Genomic DNA, 15,243 nt, shown 5'->3' with positions numbered 1-15,243 from the left:
ACACAACTCTGCGAAGAAATTCTATAAGAAGAAAATCATCGAACAACCAAGCTGTAACTCAACAGTTTATTCACATTCTAATCGGAATAATTTTGTCATTCTATCACGGTACATATGTATTACGGCATCTCTCGCTTTTTGGTTCATAAATAATACTTGATCTTAGTCACATGCACGCGCGGCCGGACGATTAGACACGCGATACCTCATATCACATTTACAGTAAGCATATCCCTCGAGTTGCGTCGATCGATTTTTTGGACTAAATGCAATGTACAGAGTACATACTGTATATACTACACCGTATAAATTTATTACAAAGTAGATCTGCACTTAGCGACTATAAGTAATATTATAGTTCCTATCATAAACACACCTGGAGCGGTCACTCGATGTATATTGTTCGTGTCATCTGCAACAGAAGCACCTGAAATTGTAGCCCGTTAGGATCAAAGTTTTTGCTCGCTCCGGAAAGTCCATCCAGAACGACTTACAGATCGCGACAGAACCCAGGAAAGGATTTTATTCGCGCCCAACGGGTTTTACAGACGTGTGTGTGTGTGTGTGTGTGTGTGTGTGTGCGCGCACGTCTTGTGTGACGCAACACCGATTCCTCGAACATTTTCTGCAGCATCGGACAGCGCGTAAAATCGCAAAGATAATCCAGTTTGAATCCCGTCGCGAATTATGAATCGTCCTTTAGAGTGGACTCAATTTGTTGATAGTTACCATTATCGTTACCGTTATCCTCCGGAAGCGTTTCCCATCCTAAGCTCCGCTTAATACCGGCCTTCCATCGCGAATACAAGACATCGCGTTCTAAAACGAATATATGTCAAACTTCGCATTACAGTTTTCAAGTTTCGGATAAAATCTTTTTTTTCTCCCTCATTTTCTTGTAAACAAATAAAATTCCTACTTTTCCGCTGATTTTTTTTCGGTTTCTTACCTTCTTCACGGGAAAAGACGTAGATGTGGCAGGTTTTAAACTGAACACGCGTGAATTTTTCTGAACAAATTTCCGTACCCTTGGGACAAAACCGAAGAAATTCGTGGAAAAAAATGGTTTTTCCCAAAACTCCGAAACTATCTTTCTCATTCATAGTGTCGCGAAATATTAATATACAGTGCCCGGCTATATTATTAGACGCACTTTGATTTTTTACAATTCATTGACTTCCGAGGTTCCAGTTTTTTAATACGACTCATCTATCGATCGAATTATGTTAACCATGATTTTAAAATGTATTTTTTTTTCTATGACATTTCACTTGACTGTTACGACCTTGAATAAGAACCCCCCCCCCCTTGCTGGTTATATTGTTGATAATAACAAGAGCATACGTGTATTGAGTGTGTGTGTGTGTGTGTGTGTGTGTGTGTGTGTGTGTGTGTCAATTGAAATTTAATTTAATTTTTATTTACCTGCGACTTGAAGTTTCCAATTCCATGTTTACTAACAGAAAAATATTAATATTGTTCACACAAATCATGGGTGAAACAAGTGATTTGACACCTCGGAAGGCTGCGGAGGTAAAAGCGCACGCTGACTGACACCGAAAATTATTCTAATCGAGTGAACATAAAATTAGCCTCTCTTCTCCTCCTGTAACCTGTATTCTATTAAAAAAATCAAAGTGCGTCTAATAACACGGCCAGGGACTGTGTATAAATATTTCTAACGAATTCGAAAACGTGTCGTGATAATTACCGTTCTCGGTGATCGACGGCAGGAAAGTGTCGCTGGGTACGTTAGCGTCGATCCTCACGTCCCATTTGCGTATCCCTTCTGCACTCCCCGCGGCGATCGCCACTCCGAGCGCGGTAGTTTCGCACATCAGTGGCCTAACTTTCTTATGAAACCACGTATGCTTGTATCATCGGCTCTTATCAGGTTGTACACATGTGTGTATTCGTTTAACATGAGACGCTCTACGTACCTACTGGAATGCCGCAGATGTCGGCTTGCATTTGCATCAGCAAGTCGTTGTTCGTCATCGCGCCGTCGACCAACAATTTCGACAGCATTAAGCCGGTATCCTTCTTCATGGCTTCCAAAATATCTCTTATCTGGAAGCACACCGACTGCAGGGCTGCCTTTATGATATGCGAGCTGTTTGTATCCTCGCTAATTCCGCATATGACGCTGAAATGATCGCTGCTTCGATATCGCATCGCAAAAGGCATCTGTGTTTGGAAAACGCGTTACCTGCGCGCATCTTTCCTCCAGTAGGGAGCGTAGAGCCCGGAGAACGCCGGCACGAAAACTACGCGATTCTCCGCGGTTATTTGCTTGACGATACTTTCGCAGTCTTCTATATTGTCCAATATTCCTAGATTGTCTCTCAACCAGTGTATAAGGGCACCGGCGATAGCTATGGATCCCTCGAGAGCGTACACCGGGGAAGCGTGCTCTCCTAATTGGTAAGCGACGGTCGTTAACAGACCATGCGCAGAGTCCACGATCTGTAACAAGCAATGAAACGAAATTGCGTTAGTCGGAATTTAAGCTCGACGGTGTGCAACGTCGTGAAATTGTATATAGAAATGTCCCTTACGGCCGTGCCGGTGTTGTAAAGAAGGAAGCAACCGGTGCCGTAAGTACTTTTCGCCAGTCCTTGCTGAAGACACATCTGACCTACCAGAGCTGATTGTTGGTCGCCTAAACACTGTGATTAAAGTGATTTTCTTATTCACAAACGACTCTCTCTCTCTTATCGTATCTCTATTATTGCGGTTACAGGTAACGCATTAGAGAATCACTTACACCTGATATAGGAACACCCTGTAAAAGTTCATCCTGTATGTAACCGTAAATTTCGGACGAGCTTCGTATTCGTGGTAAAATTTTGGCGGGTATTTTGAAAAATGACAACAGAGTGGGATCCCATTTGAGAGTAACGATATTCATGAGCATTGTTCTCGAAGCGTTTGTGACATCTGTGCAGTGAACACCTCCCTTGGCACCACCGGTCAAATTCTAATTACAAGATTGACACCATGAAAGTTAGAAGTGATCTAAATCGCTGAATTTGTTTATATCATTTCCTCATGAACGAACCCAGATTAGCCAGGAATCGATGGTGCCAAACATGAGACGTTCCTTTGCCAGTGCTTCTTGAACGCGAGGCACATTTTCTAGCAACCACTTCAGCTTCAGTGCACTAAAATATGGACTAATTGGCAAGCCACAGAGTGGCTTCAGGTAATCCTTATCCTTATTACGTATGTTTTTTAGTACATCATCCACGACCGTAGTGGTTCTCATGTCCATCCATACTGCAACAAATGGTCAAAACTGAGTCGGGTGGATTGTTTCACGAATAAAATCCTTTTTACAAACGATTCGGCAAATACATATTCCCTGTGTGGTATTTAATAACGCAACTCTTTACCTATGGCGTTATAAAGTGGCTCTCCTGTGATGGAATCCCATACAACCGTAGTTTCTCGTTGATTTGTTATACCGATAGCAACTATATCAGACGGATCTATTGTCAATTGCCTCAAGTTGTGTATAGTTTGATTAAGACATTCCCTGACTGCTTTTAATATTTCTAAAGGATCTTGCTCCATCCATCCTTCTTGCGGACAAATTTGAAGTATCGGGACTTGATGGTACGTCAAGACTTCCGCTGTATTGGCTGCGAAGACCTGTACAACAACAACAACAACGCAAGATAAAGATCAATAAAAAGATAATAGGAGGAAGTAATTTATCACGCAACTATGAAAGTGTGAAATTTATAGTACATCGCTAATTTCTTTCTCTCGTTCAAGTGAACACATTTATATCCCCTGCATTTATTTATATCCTCGCATCACGATTGCAAGCGTGAAAATGATAATAAACAGAATTAACAACGAAGAGATCACACGTGCGAGAACACGTGAAATCTTCTTCAAATTTTACATTATTATCATGTCACGAATTGAACGAGTAAATTATTTATCCCGATGTGCTGTCGTTGTACGATGAGAATTCAATCCGGAAAGTGAACGTCCGAGTTATTTTTAACGCATGATTTGGGGCAAATCGATCAAACAACGTGTTGACATATCTATGCGTGCAGTTCGTAACGCGTTACTATCGTCGAATTGCACATGGTTGCGTGATCGTGACATTGCGAATGAAAGATTCGTCATACCAGGAATTTAGCGCTGCTCGTGCCCTCGTCGATCGCACCAACGAGAGGCCCATATCTGTTCATCGGCTCATTTTTATTCATTTGAACAAAAGTTATCACCCTCACGCGACCACGATCGTCACGCGACTGCACACAATTGCACAGCACGACTCGGTCTCGCTGGACTCGACTTTACGCGCATGCGCATCCGGAGGAATCTCATTCAAGTGAAACCAGAATGTCGCAGTCTTGCACGTATTCAATCATTTCTAAAAATAACAACGATAGAAGAAGGAACATGATAATTTCAATGGCGAATTTCATTCATTCAAACGCTTAGATCGGAAAATGGATATTCAAGGGAACGTCGGTACGAGAAGTGGATTAAATTTCAATGCGAGACTTTCGGCGAATCAATAAAGAACTTGAAGCGAGGTACCCTATAAGCGCGTAATATTCCTAGAATATCATATTATTCAATATTATTCAATATTAATCAGTATTATTCAATATTAAAATAATATTCTTATAATATTCTACGAATGTTGTGGAATATTTTTTCAACATTATAGGAATGTTCCATTGATATTACACGTCCGCTTCGCATAATATTTTTGGCATATTATAAAAATCTTCTTAGAATATTAAATGAATAATAATAATATTAGAAGTGGATATATAACCATCTATTAATATTCCAGAAATATTACTCAATATCAGGTAATATTACGCGCTTACATAGTATATGTTGTAGCGTTGACCTTGGGACGCACGTTTATTTATCAATCATTTGAACACGAACGCTCACTCAGATCGTGGTTAATCGATATCGAGACACCGGTGGGATGGCGATGATCTTTCGACGGCGCACATGGTCGCAACAATATACACGCAAATCAACCATAAAAAAGGGAATGGTTGATAATTTTACGTACGATATACGTACATTTCACGTAGGAAATGAATAATATATGTTACAAATCGTGTTTTTTAAATTTGAATTGATAATAACGTTAGTTTCGCCCCTCCTCCCTGGGCCAATCAATTGCTTCTCAACGAGTTCAATGAAAACCGCCTTGAATCGTGGCGAAACAGGCGCGAATACGCAGCCGAGGTCGGCAGTCGGCTCGGGTGAAGAAAAAGGAAAGACGTTGCGTTAATCACGAACGATAAGGGATGCCACCCTTGTGACCCGCTGGTAGATATCTCGTTATCTCTCCGGCGAGATCGATTCGGTCGTTCCGGCTAGCACGTGGCTCGCGCGGGAAAACGGCCGACGTCGGTCGGCGCGCGATTCCGGGAGAGGGCGCGCGGACCCAACGGATCCCCTCTGTCCGTCCCGACTGTTACTCGAGTGTGAAAACGCACGGGACGTACTCTCGCACGATCGAGGCGCGTCGCCATTTTCGTTATTCTCTCTCTCGGCGTCCCTCTGGTCTTCAGGTCGTCGGCCGGTCGTCGTGATGCGAACGTGAACGTCGCCGCCAGGACCGATCGCTGCCTCCTCCCGATCCCGCTGCCAATCGTCCACACCGGGGAAACGAAAATTTCAAGTCAGTGCTGGCAACTTTTTGCGCGGCTCCGTTATCATACCGCGTCTCGAGTGTGCCGTCCGATCGCGTTTCTCTCTCGGTCGGGAAAACGCGGCATGGCGACCGACACGACGATCCCACGGCTGGCTCGGCGTCCGCTCGGAAGTCTCCGTCGATTCGAACGTGCTCGGGAAATCTAGATCGAGCTCTCTCGTGCGGCCTTGAATTTCCTTCGCGCGCGCGGAGGTGCTCGCGAAAGTCGCTCGCTCGACCGTAAATATGTCCTCGGGAAAGGAACGGCCACGTTCGACGAGCGCGGACGCTCGCGAATCGAACGAGCGAGCGAGCGAGCGTACCAACGCCACGCCACGCGAGTCTCTCGCTAGTCTGTCTAGCGCTAAATGCGGACAGCTCGCTCGACTCTGGGATTTATTCGCGCGCGGAAGCGCCGGACGGACGGACGGAGAAAAGAACCGCGAGCAACCGTGGGAACTATACGGCCATGTTTAGCGCTGGACTCGCGCGCGCGAGATGCAATCGCGTCCGGCGAGCGTCGTTGACCGGCGACCACCGATCGTAGAGATCCCCGATTTTTCCCACCCGGCTTACCGTCGAATGGGTCTTGCGAGTTTGCGGGCGTACTTGGAGAGCTTGCTTCTTCAAGCTCGTTTCGAACTTCTTCTCAGAAGCTCGTCGTGTCGTTGTTAAATGTAATAAGTGGTACGGGTATCCGCCGTTATAGATGTCTGTCCTTTCTCGCACCATGTTCCCCCTTTTCTCCTTCTTGATTGAATGAAACGCCGTTTCTTATGTAGCCGGCAAAATGACGGCTGATTCCGACAAAGATAGCAGCAACTGTTTGGTCTGCAACAGCAAAGTCGGGGTGTCCGCTAGAAACAGCGTACGCATTTTCGGTAACTCCACCGTTACCACGTCGGGGAAAATGCTGATCGATGTTATAGCGGCTATCTTAGAGGTCGATATCAGTGAGGACTCTGTACATTCCCTTGTGATCTGTAAAAAATGTTATAAACTGTGCGACGAGGTAAAGTATCGTGCAAGTGAAGACCTGTCGAGGACAATCTTGCATAGCCACATAATGCATATGCAGAAGAAAGTTGACCAATCATGTGTCTGGTATAGAAGGTGACTTTTTTCTGCACGGGTCGCGATTGGTTGGTTTCTCTATACACGTGCAACATGTGATTATGCAAGTTTGTCTGGACAATCTCTCATATTGCAACTCTGAAATGTTCTTATTACGAATTCTATCTATATATTTGTGTTGTTTCAGTACGATGAGCTTGAAAATAAATTAGCCAAAATCAAGCTGAAGATATTTAACAATTACAAGAATACAGTGAAAGAATATCCCGACATATTTCCAAACGAGGAGGAGTATAACGAACACGACTACGCGGACAATGCGGAGAGTCAAAGTGCCGTGATAGAGGTACAGAGCCTTGCAAAGTTTGAATAAGAAATGAATAATTAACATACGTGTAACGTTGTAAGGTATAACTGTACGATGGTCAATATTTATAGAGTGTGGTAGAGGAGAAGGAATTTATAGTACAGGAGGATGTGGAAGAGGAAGAAGAGGAGGAGGAGGAAGAAGAGGAGTTCCCTATTGAGACTGAGGATACTATAATCGATGCTGAAGAACTGACTGAGATCAAAGCTGACGATGATGACAAGAAGAAACTGAGGAAGAGCAAAGGAGCTGGTATGAAGGAAGAGGAAGTTATTCCAGACCAAGTGGGTGGTTACGTTGAAATAAATGTTGCGGCAATTAGCAGGTTGTACAGCCTAATGGAATTATGTAACGCGCGATATCATCCTCTTCTTTTCCAGATTGTACTTAGAGATGGCTCCACGTATACTTGCTTGTTATGTTTCGACAAAGAGGACAAAGTGTCGGGAGACGCGAAGACTGTTATAGCGCACATGAAGAGCGTGCACGAGACTCGCCTGTACATTTGCGACGTGTGCGGGCAGGACTTCAGAAAACGTAACGAACTGTCGTCGCATCTCGACGACCACGTGGCGAAGGAGGAGGGTGATTTTCAGTGCGAAATATGCAATCGGATATTCAGCAACTTACGATTATTCCGGATTCACAAGAGAATACATTATCCTCAGGTGAAGTCGTGGCATTGTGAAACATGCGGGAAGAGATACAGGCAAGATAAGCGGTCAAGCGGTGAAAGTAACGCAGCGCGGAGATGTTTAACGACAGTCGTTTTTCCTTCAGCTCGAAGAACTTGCTGGACGAGCACACCAACACACACACGGGTGTTCGGCCGTACATCTGCGAGACCTGCGGCAAAGACTTTGCGTCCAAGTACACGTACAAAGCGCACGTGAAGACGCACGAGATACGACCGCGTCCGTTCCAGTGCGGTCGATGTAACAAAACGTTTCTGAGCCAGCAAAACTTGAATCGGCACGAGGAGACGCACAACGGTCTGAAGGAATACGTGTGCCATCAGTGCGGTGAGAGCCTGCATGCGTGCATCGATATATTGCCGATATCAATCGGCCCGTCTTCGCCACGAACTCGGCGGAGTCTTCTTCCTGTTGTTCGCTCATTGATATTTCGTTTCTCTTGAAATTCAAGGCAAGGCTTTCGGCTCCCCTTACAATCTGGAGGTCCACAACATCGTGCATTCTGGGCACAAACCTTACATATGCAGAACGTGCGGTAAAGCGTTCGCTCGTAAAGCGGAAATACGCGATCATGAGCGCACTCACACGGGCGAGAAACCTTACCAGTGTGAGTTTTGCGGCGCGACGTTCAGGTGAACATTCGACTCTATTTATTTAATAAAATAATTGGTATCGTAATACACACACATTTGAAATAAAAAATTATAATTATATATATAATACATAGAGTTAAATATTTAAGAAATATATAATATTACAATAACATTAAATAATGTTATTTTTTAAATATTAAATATTATATTAGGAGTGGATGTATTAACCATCTATTAATATTTCCAGAGATGTACTTAATATCAAGTAATATTGCGCCTTTATACGGTATATGTTGTAGCGTTGTCCTTGAGATGCATCTTTATTTATCAATCATTCGAACACGAACGCTCACTCAGCAGTTGGAGGAATTCTTCGCGATAAATTGAAATTGTCTTCGTCGTTACTGTTTTCCAGTCAAAGGTCAAATCTTCAATCTCACAAGCGGGCGACGCATTACAACGACAAGCGTTACAAGTGCGAAGATTGCGGTAAAGGCTTCAAGAGGAGGAGATTGTTGGATTATCACATCAAAGCGGCGCACACCGGCGAGAGACCGCACAAATGCGGCTTGTGCTCGGCCATGTTTGTATATCCGGAACACTACAAGAAGCACATGCGTATACACACCGGCGAGAAACCGTTTTGTTGCGAGGTGCGTAACGGAGTTATCGTTATCTTCCCTCTCGTTTCATTCTCTACCCTCCCTCGGAAGCGATCTGTGACGCAAATGCGACGACTTTTCTTTCAGGTGTGCGGCAAAGCGTTCAACAGTAGAGACAACAGAAATGCGCATAGATTTATACACAGCGATAAGAAGCCGTATGAATGTTTGGTGTGCGGCATGGGCTTCATGAGGAAACCACTGCTCTACGCGCACATGCAGGCTCAGGTACTGCGTGAGAAACGTTTAGTTTACATCATATATTGTGTGATGGTGGAGGTTTTTTTTTTTTTTTTGGGGGAGGGTTAATACTAATCTATCGCGTATCATCTGTTATTCAGGACCACTTGAATGACACCATAGTTGTGAATCAGCCGCGACTAACGACGGACGACAACCAGGTTATAACGATTCCCGCTAATACTAATGACTTGTTGATGGAGGAAACTGACAACGGACAGGTAAAATTTGTTTTTCACGAGCGATGTGGCCGATGCATGAGACGATAGAGAAACATGTGTGCATTTTCGTTACGTGAATTTTGATTCTGTTCGATAACGGTGATCGTTTGTTCAGCTGGAAACAACTGGCTTGTACGTGACTGAACTGAAGGATCACGTGATCATACAGCAGGAAGAGGAGGATCCGATATACACGGAAGAGGATGTATTGAATATACCCACGGAGGAGCACGTAGACACGGAAGTGGATCATCTCGTCGTCGAGACTCAGGTAAGGATGGCGGACTATTTTTAAGCGGCCTGACGGGGCCGGTGATACATCGCTTTGAATGTATGAGAAGCCTTGTTCCAGCCATTATTCGGATCTTTGAATTAAACAGGTGCATTCAGTAACTACGACCGCTTACTGAGCTTTTGCGTCAGTATGCTATCTTTTTAGATTGAAAAATATACATTACTAATTAGACGCAAATGCTCACTGAGCAGCTCAACGAGCGGTTGTAGCAACTGAATCCAGGCGTTTACTTCGGAAATGAAAAATATCGAGATTTGAATATTCATCGCCATAAAATCATGACGGCGTAACTTCCTTACAGATGGATTTCACGGAGAACGAGGGTATGGAATGCAAAACCGATACCGAAATTGTGGAACACGTCGAAGAGGTGTACAATTATAATGAGACCGAGGAGGGTGAGACGATAGTCGTACCTACCACTTCGGAGTACAAAGAGATAGACGATAAGAACGTCCGTTTGGTGCAGATCAGATTCCCTACATCTGTGAGCGGGGAGGGCAGAAGTTGGCTGAGCTTAGTACAAAACACTTGAATCGTTTGACGCCCCGAATACATAATGCAGCTTGTTAGAATAGGTTTTGTGAGTTTCAATTACCGGGGGGAGGGAGAGAGAGAGAGAGAGAGAGAGAGAGAGAGAGAGAGAGAGAGAGAGAGGAGAAAGAAGGAATGTTACTTACAGATCATCCGATGATTCACGACAGAATGATTTTCATATCTGAATTGCTGAAACCTTGCTGTAACATTTTTATCAATGCGTATATGTACAGAGTAGGACAGCTTTCGTACTTATGTTTGTATTGTGAAATACATAAATTGTCTTTTTAACACATTCACTGCAGGTCCAATGATGAGGAATAGTTACCTAATGTTGAAAATTTTTTATTTGTTAAAAAGTCTCCTTTTACATTGGTTTGAACATTTTATTGTAACTATTTTATCACATATTTTACTTCATTTGGAATTTTTTCGTAATAAAAGAAATCAGGTCCGATAGCCGCAGTGAACGTGTTAATGTAGATGAAAACTTGGAAATGTACGGTGTGTATGCTGTGTGCACGACAAAAACTTTACGTTTTTCGACGATAATGATTTCGAGCTACATATTTCGTTTCCTCAGTATAATTGCACCTGCGTAGTGCGGATGGATTTTCGCTTCTCGTCGATCATCTTTTGAACAAGATGACGACTTAAAGTTTTTGTATTTCAGAAATATTCAGTAGTATATCTGAAGATCAAAAGGCAAATCGAAGGCACTTTCTATTCGTCAACGGTTGTTTTAACGTAAGACTTATATAGATTTGTAGACGAAAAATAGGTTAGAAAAATTATACCAGTATAATTATCATCATACACACAGTATATACATATTTTTTGGTTGTGCTTTTCCATGAATGTTCTCTTGATGGATGAGGGAAAACCATTCTTGAGATGATACAACATTACCTGCTATTTTCGTGCTCGAATTTAGATCCATTCGCTCATAGACTCTGCTTCTTTTTCTAGATTTGTACAATTAAAAGTTAATCAAACGATTGAATGCTGTCCTGCTCTACATACATAGGTTAGATAGTATATTATATACAGTGCGTTATAGTATATATAGTATTATGCACCTATTATAAAAATATTATATATACTATGAAAAACTACACACACACACACACACACACACACACACACACACACACACATATATATATATATTATATATATATATAAATTTTAATATATATTATACTTTGAAAGGAAGAATATAGTCTGCTATTAAACAAGATAAGAAAGGCTTAGTTTTGGTTGTAAAGATGAAGATTAACGTAATAATTAATGATGCTAAACGATCAACGCTTAGCAGCATCTGTCTTTCATTTTTTTTTTTAAATTTATATTTGCATCATTTCTCAATCTTCATTATTTTCAATTACTTTATTTCTTTTACGTATGTCCTAAATTCACTATTTATTAAGTATCAATCTTTCCGACAACTTCGAACCATTGCCGCAAAGCGTCACTCAGGACACCCGGCAGAGTGTTGATGTCTCTAACGATCATGTAAAACGGAAATGGGAAATCGTCCATGCACGATCGAAACTCCACCGGTTTGTTCCTTTCGAAGACAGCCTCACGGTCGTCTAGTATAGAGTACTGTAAGAAATATTGACGACTGCGTTAGCTTCGCCGATTGATCGAATCGAATTAAGAGCATTGTGTAACGTATTGTAATAAGTAACGTGTTGTATCTTTTCGGAGTAAGACGAAAGAATTACCTTATTTGCCGGATTACTCAGTATTATGAATACCGTGAAGATGTTCGCCAGCCTGGCTCTCCTCACGGCGCGAGTTACTCTCTCCTTCCGTCTGAATATCCCCCTGCCGTCCGACAGTATAATCAGCAGCTTGGCATTGTCTGACGAGGTGTGCCGACTCTCGAACATATCCACTGTGAAGTCCACTACTTCCGCGAACTCGGTCGTCTTCTGATCGAATCTCATCTCCTGCATCAGCCTGCGAATAGAGAGAAAGAGGAGAGATTACCGACCCCTTCGCCGAATACGTCGTTCAGTTAGCGCCTCTCAATACCTTAGAAAAGCAAATGTGCTCACCTGGATCCGCTCTGCTCGGTGAAGATCTCTTCCAAGGGGTGCAGCACCTGCACCTGCTCCCCGAAGCTCACGACGCCGAGCTGGCCGACCTCCAGATACGTCATGGCCCGGCAGATCAGCGACAGGGACTCGAAGGCCATCTCCTGCGCGTGGTTGTCCGTCATGCTCTTGGAGTCGTCGAGCGCCAGGACGATGCGGTACTCGCGTTTCGACGGCTTCGTCCGCCTCAGCCAGATCTTGTCCTTGCGGAACTGGCTGGCTATGTAGGGGATGATCTTCCTCATGTTGATGCGCTTGCCCGTCTTGTAGTCTCCCTTCAACCTCGACGCCTGGGTCGGCTCCAGCACCAGCCTCAGCTTCTCCGACAGCTCCCGGGCGGCCGTGTCCGTCACCGAAGACAGCCGGTTCCACGCGGCCGCGGCTTCCTCCGTCGTCGGCTTCCGCGTCCACTCGCCCAGCATCCTTTCCACCTCGAACCGCGCCCTGTCCGCGTGACCGAGCTCGTCGTCCTCCCGGCTCGCCGTGTGGAACGTCGTCTCGTTGCCTCTCTGCACGTTCATCGTCTTCACCGTCTCCCCCTCCAGCTCGACAACCGACGTCGGATTGTCCTCCGCGTCGTTCGCGCCACGCCTCGGATCCTTCTTGCGTCTGTCCTCCGAGGCTTCGGACACCTTCTCAGGCCTCTGCTCGATCACTTCGTCCTCGTTCTTCTCTTCGTCCTCGTGCATCTCCACGTTCGTAACCTCCTCCTCCTCTTCCTCCTCTTCCTTCGCTTCGGTGGAAGCCTGTTGCTTCACCTGCTCCTCCGTCGCGGCGTCGAGCGTGTAGTCGTCGAAAGGACCCTCGGGATCCTTCACGTGCCGGCACATCTCGGCCTTGTCGGTCTGCTTCTCGTCCTCCTCCCCCTCGTCGCCCGGCACCACCTCGTCCACCGTGTAGACGGTCTTCAACTTCTTCGGCGCCGACTCGAGCCTGTCCACCAGACTGCGCTCCTCGTTGCTCTCGCCCGGGCTCTTCCTCTTCTCGGCAGGTTTCGTCGCGGCTTCGTCCTTCTGCGACAGCGGAGCCGCCTTCCGCTCTTCGGAGGAGCCCGAGTGTCCGCTCTCCTGCCGCGCCGACTGCGCCTGCCCGGTGCCTTTGTCGTCCTCCTCCTCCTCTTGACTCTTCTCCACGGACGCCTCTTGCCGGTCGTCCTCGTTGCTCGACGCCACCGCGTCCCGCGAGCCTTCCTTCGTCTCCTCGACCTGCTCGGCAGCGTCCGCCTGCGCGCTCGCGTCGTCCGCGCTCGGCGCCGCTTTTTCCCGCGGATCCTCCTCTCTCGTCTCGTCCTCCCGACTCCCTTCCGCCTCGTCTTCTTTCCTCGCGGCTTCAGCGCCTTCTTTCCGGTCCCGTCCGGTCTCCTCCTCTTCGTTCGCTTCCTCCGCCTCTTCTTCTTGCTGATGATTCTCCTTGTTCTCGCCGTCCTCGTCCTCGCTGATATTCTCGTCCGGATCGTTCCTGTCGTCGGGCTCCCCCTCGAGGTCCACGTCCATCTTCTCCGGCGGCGGCGGCTTGGAATCCTTCATCGCGTCGATGTCGAACGGGTTTTCCCCCTCCTCACCGTGATCCTCTTTGCCGTCCTCGTCCACGTTCAGGTCGTCCGGTAACTCGAAGGGCTCCGGCTCCGGCTCGGGCTGGTGCTTACCGTGATACGGGTCGATCTGATCCTCGCCTATTTCCGGCTCGTCCAGCTCGTTTATCTCCTTCCTTTCTTCCTCCCGGCGGCCCTCGTCCTCGCGATCCGCGTCGCTGTCCTGCTCGTTGCTTTCCCGCGACTTGTCCTTCGCGCTCATTTCCTTCTCGCCGACTTGTTCGCCCGTCCCTTCCTCGCCCTCGTCCTTCGGCTGGTCGTCGCCCTCCTCGTCGTCGTCACCCCAGATCTCCTTGTCGAGCTCTTCGGCACCTTCTCCCGTTTCCCCCATCTCCTTGTCCAAGTCGTCACCTTCGTCGTCGTCGCTCCGTTCCTCGTCGTCCTCGCCTTTCTCCAGATCTTGAAGCTTGCTGTCGAAGTCCTCGGACATGTCGATTCCCTTCTCCTCCTCCTCGCAGCCTTCGTCTTCCTTCTTCTCCCGCTCCTCCTCCACCGGCCTCGCATCCTCCAGCTGATCCTCGGACTCGATCCTGTCGGAGACGTCTTTCGTCCCCTCGCCGTCCGCCAAACCCATCCCGCCTTTCTCCGTCCTCTGACCCGACTCGCCCGTCTCGCCCTCCTCGAGGTCTAAATCCTTCGGCATGCAGAATCCGTTCGCCGCCAGGTCCAAGAAGACGTTCAGCTGCAGGTACAGTATTTTGCACGTGACCCGGAACGACGCCACCTGCTCGTTCAGGTAAAACTGGACGAGCAGGATATACTGCTCCAGCAGCGGCAAATGCTTCATCAGCAGCCTGCAAATTACAACAGCTTCGTTGTCGACCTGCTCTCCCACCGTGGAATATTCTCACTTAAGTCTGATCGCGCTTTAACTGTGTCACACCTAAGTTTTATTTAAAGTATGGCTGCATTTACAAATTGTCCGTACAGTCGGAAAAGCCAATGAAATCAGGCGGAGGGAATAGATTACGCATGATCGGTGAGAAGTTAAGTGAAATAGTTGACTTTCAAATGACCTGGTTGATTTTAAACGAGTTAAATTTCCACGCAAATTACTTGATTTTAAATACGCTATCTTATTAACCTTTTTATAGAAGTCGAAAGAATTTATCGGTATTGGAATTATCGCGGCTGCACGTAATACGGAATAAGACAAATGAGAAATGACGCC

At 46.0% G+C, this 15,243-nt stretch overlaps 3 protein-coding genes across 7 annotated transcripts in view; 1 reads left to right on the top strand and 2 right to left on the bottom strand.

Annotated features, from left to right (window-relative positions):
* Window positions 1-52: 52 nt before the first annotated feature.
* LOC106750241 (glycerol kinase-like) lies at window positions 53-5,592 on the bottom strand. Of its 4 annotated transcripts, none has more exons than XM_014630438.1 (11): window positions 5,505-5,592; window positions 4,149-4,396; window positions 3,396-3,654; window positions 3,062-3,279; window positions 2,768-2,980; window positions 2,559-2,669; window positions 2,210-2,466; window positions 1,941-2,146; window positions 1,712-1,849; window positions 730-819; window positions 53-427 (listed from the first exon to the last, which is right to left on the bottom strand). In XM_014630438.1, the coding sequence occupies exons 2-11, from the start codon at window positions 4,227-4,229 to the stop codon at window positions 315-317; spliced, it is 1,686 nt and encodes a 561-aa protein (XP_014485924.1). In that variant the 5' UTR covers window positions 4,230-4,396; window positions 5,505-5,592; the 3' UTR covers window positions 53-314. The 4 variants fall into 4 exon arrangements, 3 of the variants coding, with proteins under 3 accessions (XP_014485924.1, XP_014485925.1, XP_014485926.1); XM_014630439.1 differs by having other exon boundaries at window positions 53-412; XR_001374925.1 differs by lacking the exon at window positions 53-427 and adding an exon at window positions 1,426-1,620 and having other exon boundaries at window positions 736-819.
* A 5-nt stretch (window positions 5,593-5,597) lies between these two features.
* Window positions 5,598-10,504, top strand: LOC106750240 (zinc finger protein 37-like). Of its 2 annotated transcripts, none has more exons than XM_014630437.1 (12): window positions 5,598-5,680; window positions 6,475-6,704; window positions 6,954-7,112; window positions 7,217-7,417; window positions 7,514-7,842; window positions 7,914-8,155; window positions 8,280-8,460; window positions 8,837-9,074; window positions 9,171-9,311; window positions 9,425-9,544; window positions 9,660-9,815; window positions 10,141-10,504. In XM_014630437.1, the coding sequence occupies exons 2-12, from the start codon at window positions 6,483-6,485 to the stop codon at window positions 10,372-10,374; spliced, it is 2,223 nt and encodes a 740-aa protein (XP_014485923.1). In that variant the 5' UTR covers window positions 5,598-5,680; window positions 6,475-6,482; the 3' UTR covers window positions 10,375-10,504. The 2 variants fall into 2 exon arrangements, with proteins under 2 accessions (XP_014485923.1, XP_014485922.1); XM_014630436.1 differs by having other exon boundaries at window positions 7,205-7,417.
* Window positions 10,505-11,508: 1,004 nt separating this feature from the next.
* LOC106750245 (midasin) overlaps window positions 11,509-15,243 on the bottom strand; it is a 114,950-nt gene continuing 111,215 nt past the window's right edge. The window contains exons 22-24 of the mRNA XM_014630446.1: window positions 12,443-14,866; window positions 12,107-12,344; window positions 11,509-11,984 (exon numbers count right to left, since the gene is read on the bottom strand). Coding sequence (XP_014485932.1) covers window positions 11,802-11,984; window positions 12,107-12,344; window positions 12,443-14,866 — 2,845 coding nt within the window. The 3' untranslated portion in view covers window positions 11,509-11,801. The remainder of the gene's footprint in view (window positions 11,985-12,106; window positions 12,345-12,442; window positions 14,867-15,243) is intronic.

The sequence above is a fragment of the Dinoponera quadriceps genome, unplaced genomic scaffold (genome assembly GCF_001313825.1).
Source record: "Dinoponera quadriceps isolate SergipeBrazil2010 unplaced genomic scaffold, ASM131382v1 scaffold5274, whole genome shotgun sequence".
In the NCBI taxonomy this organism is placed as follows: Eukaryota; Metazoa; Arthropoda; class Insecta; order Hymenoptera; family Formicidae; genus Dinoponera; species Dinoponera quadriceps.
Note: the sequence above shows the minus strand (reverse complement) of the source record. Positions and strands in the feature narration are given on the sequence as shown.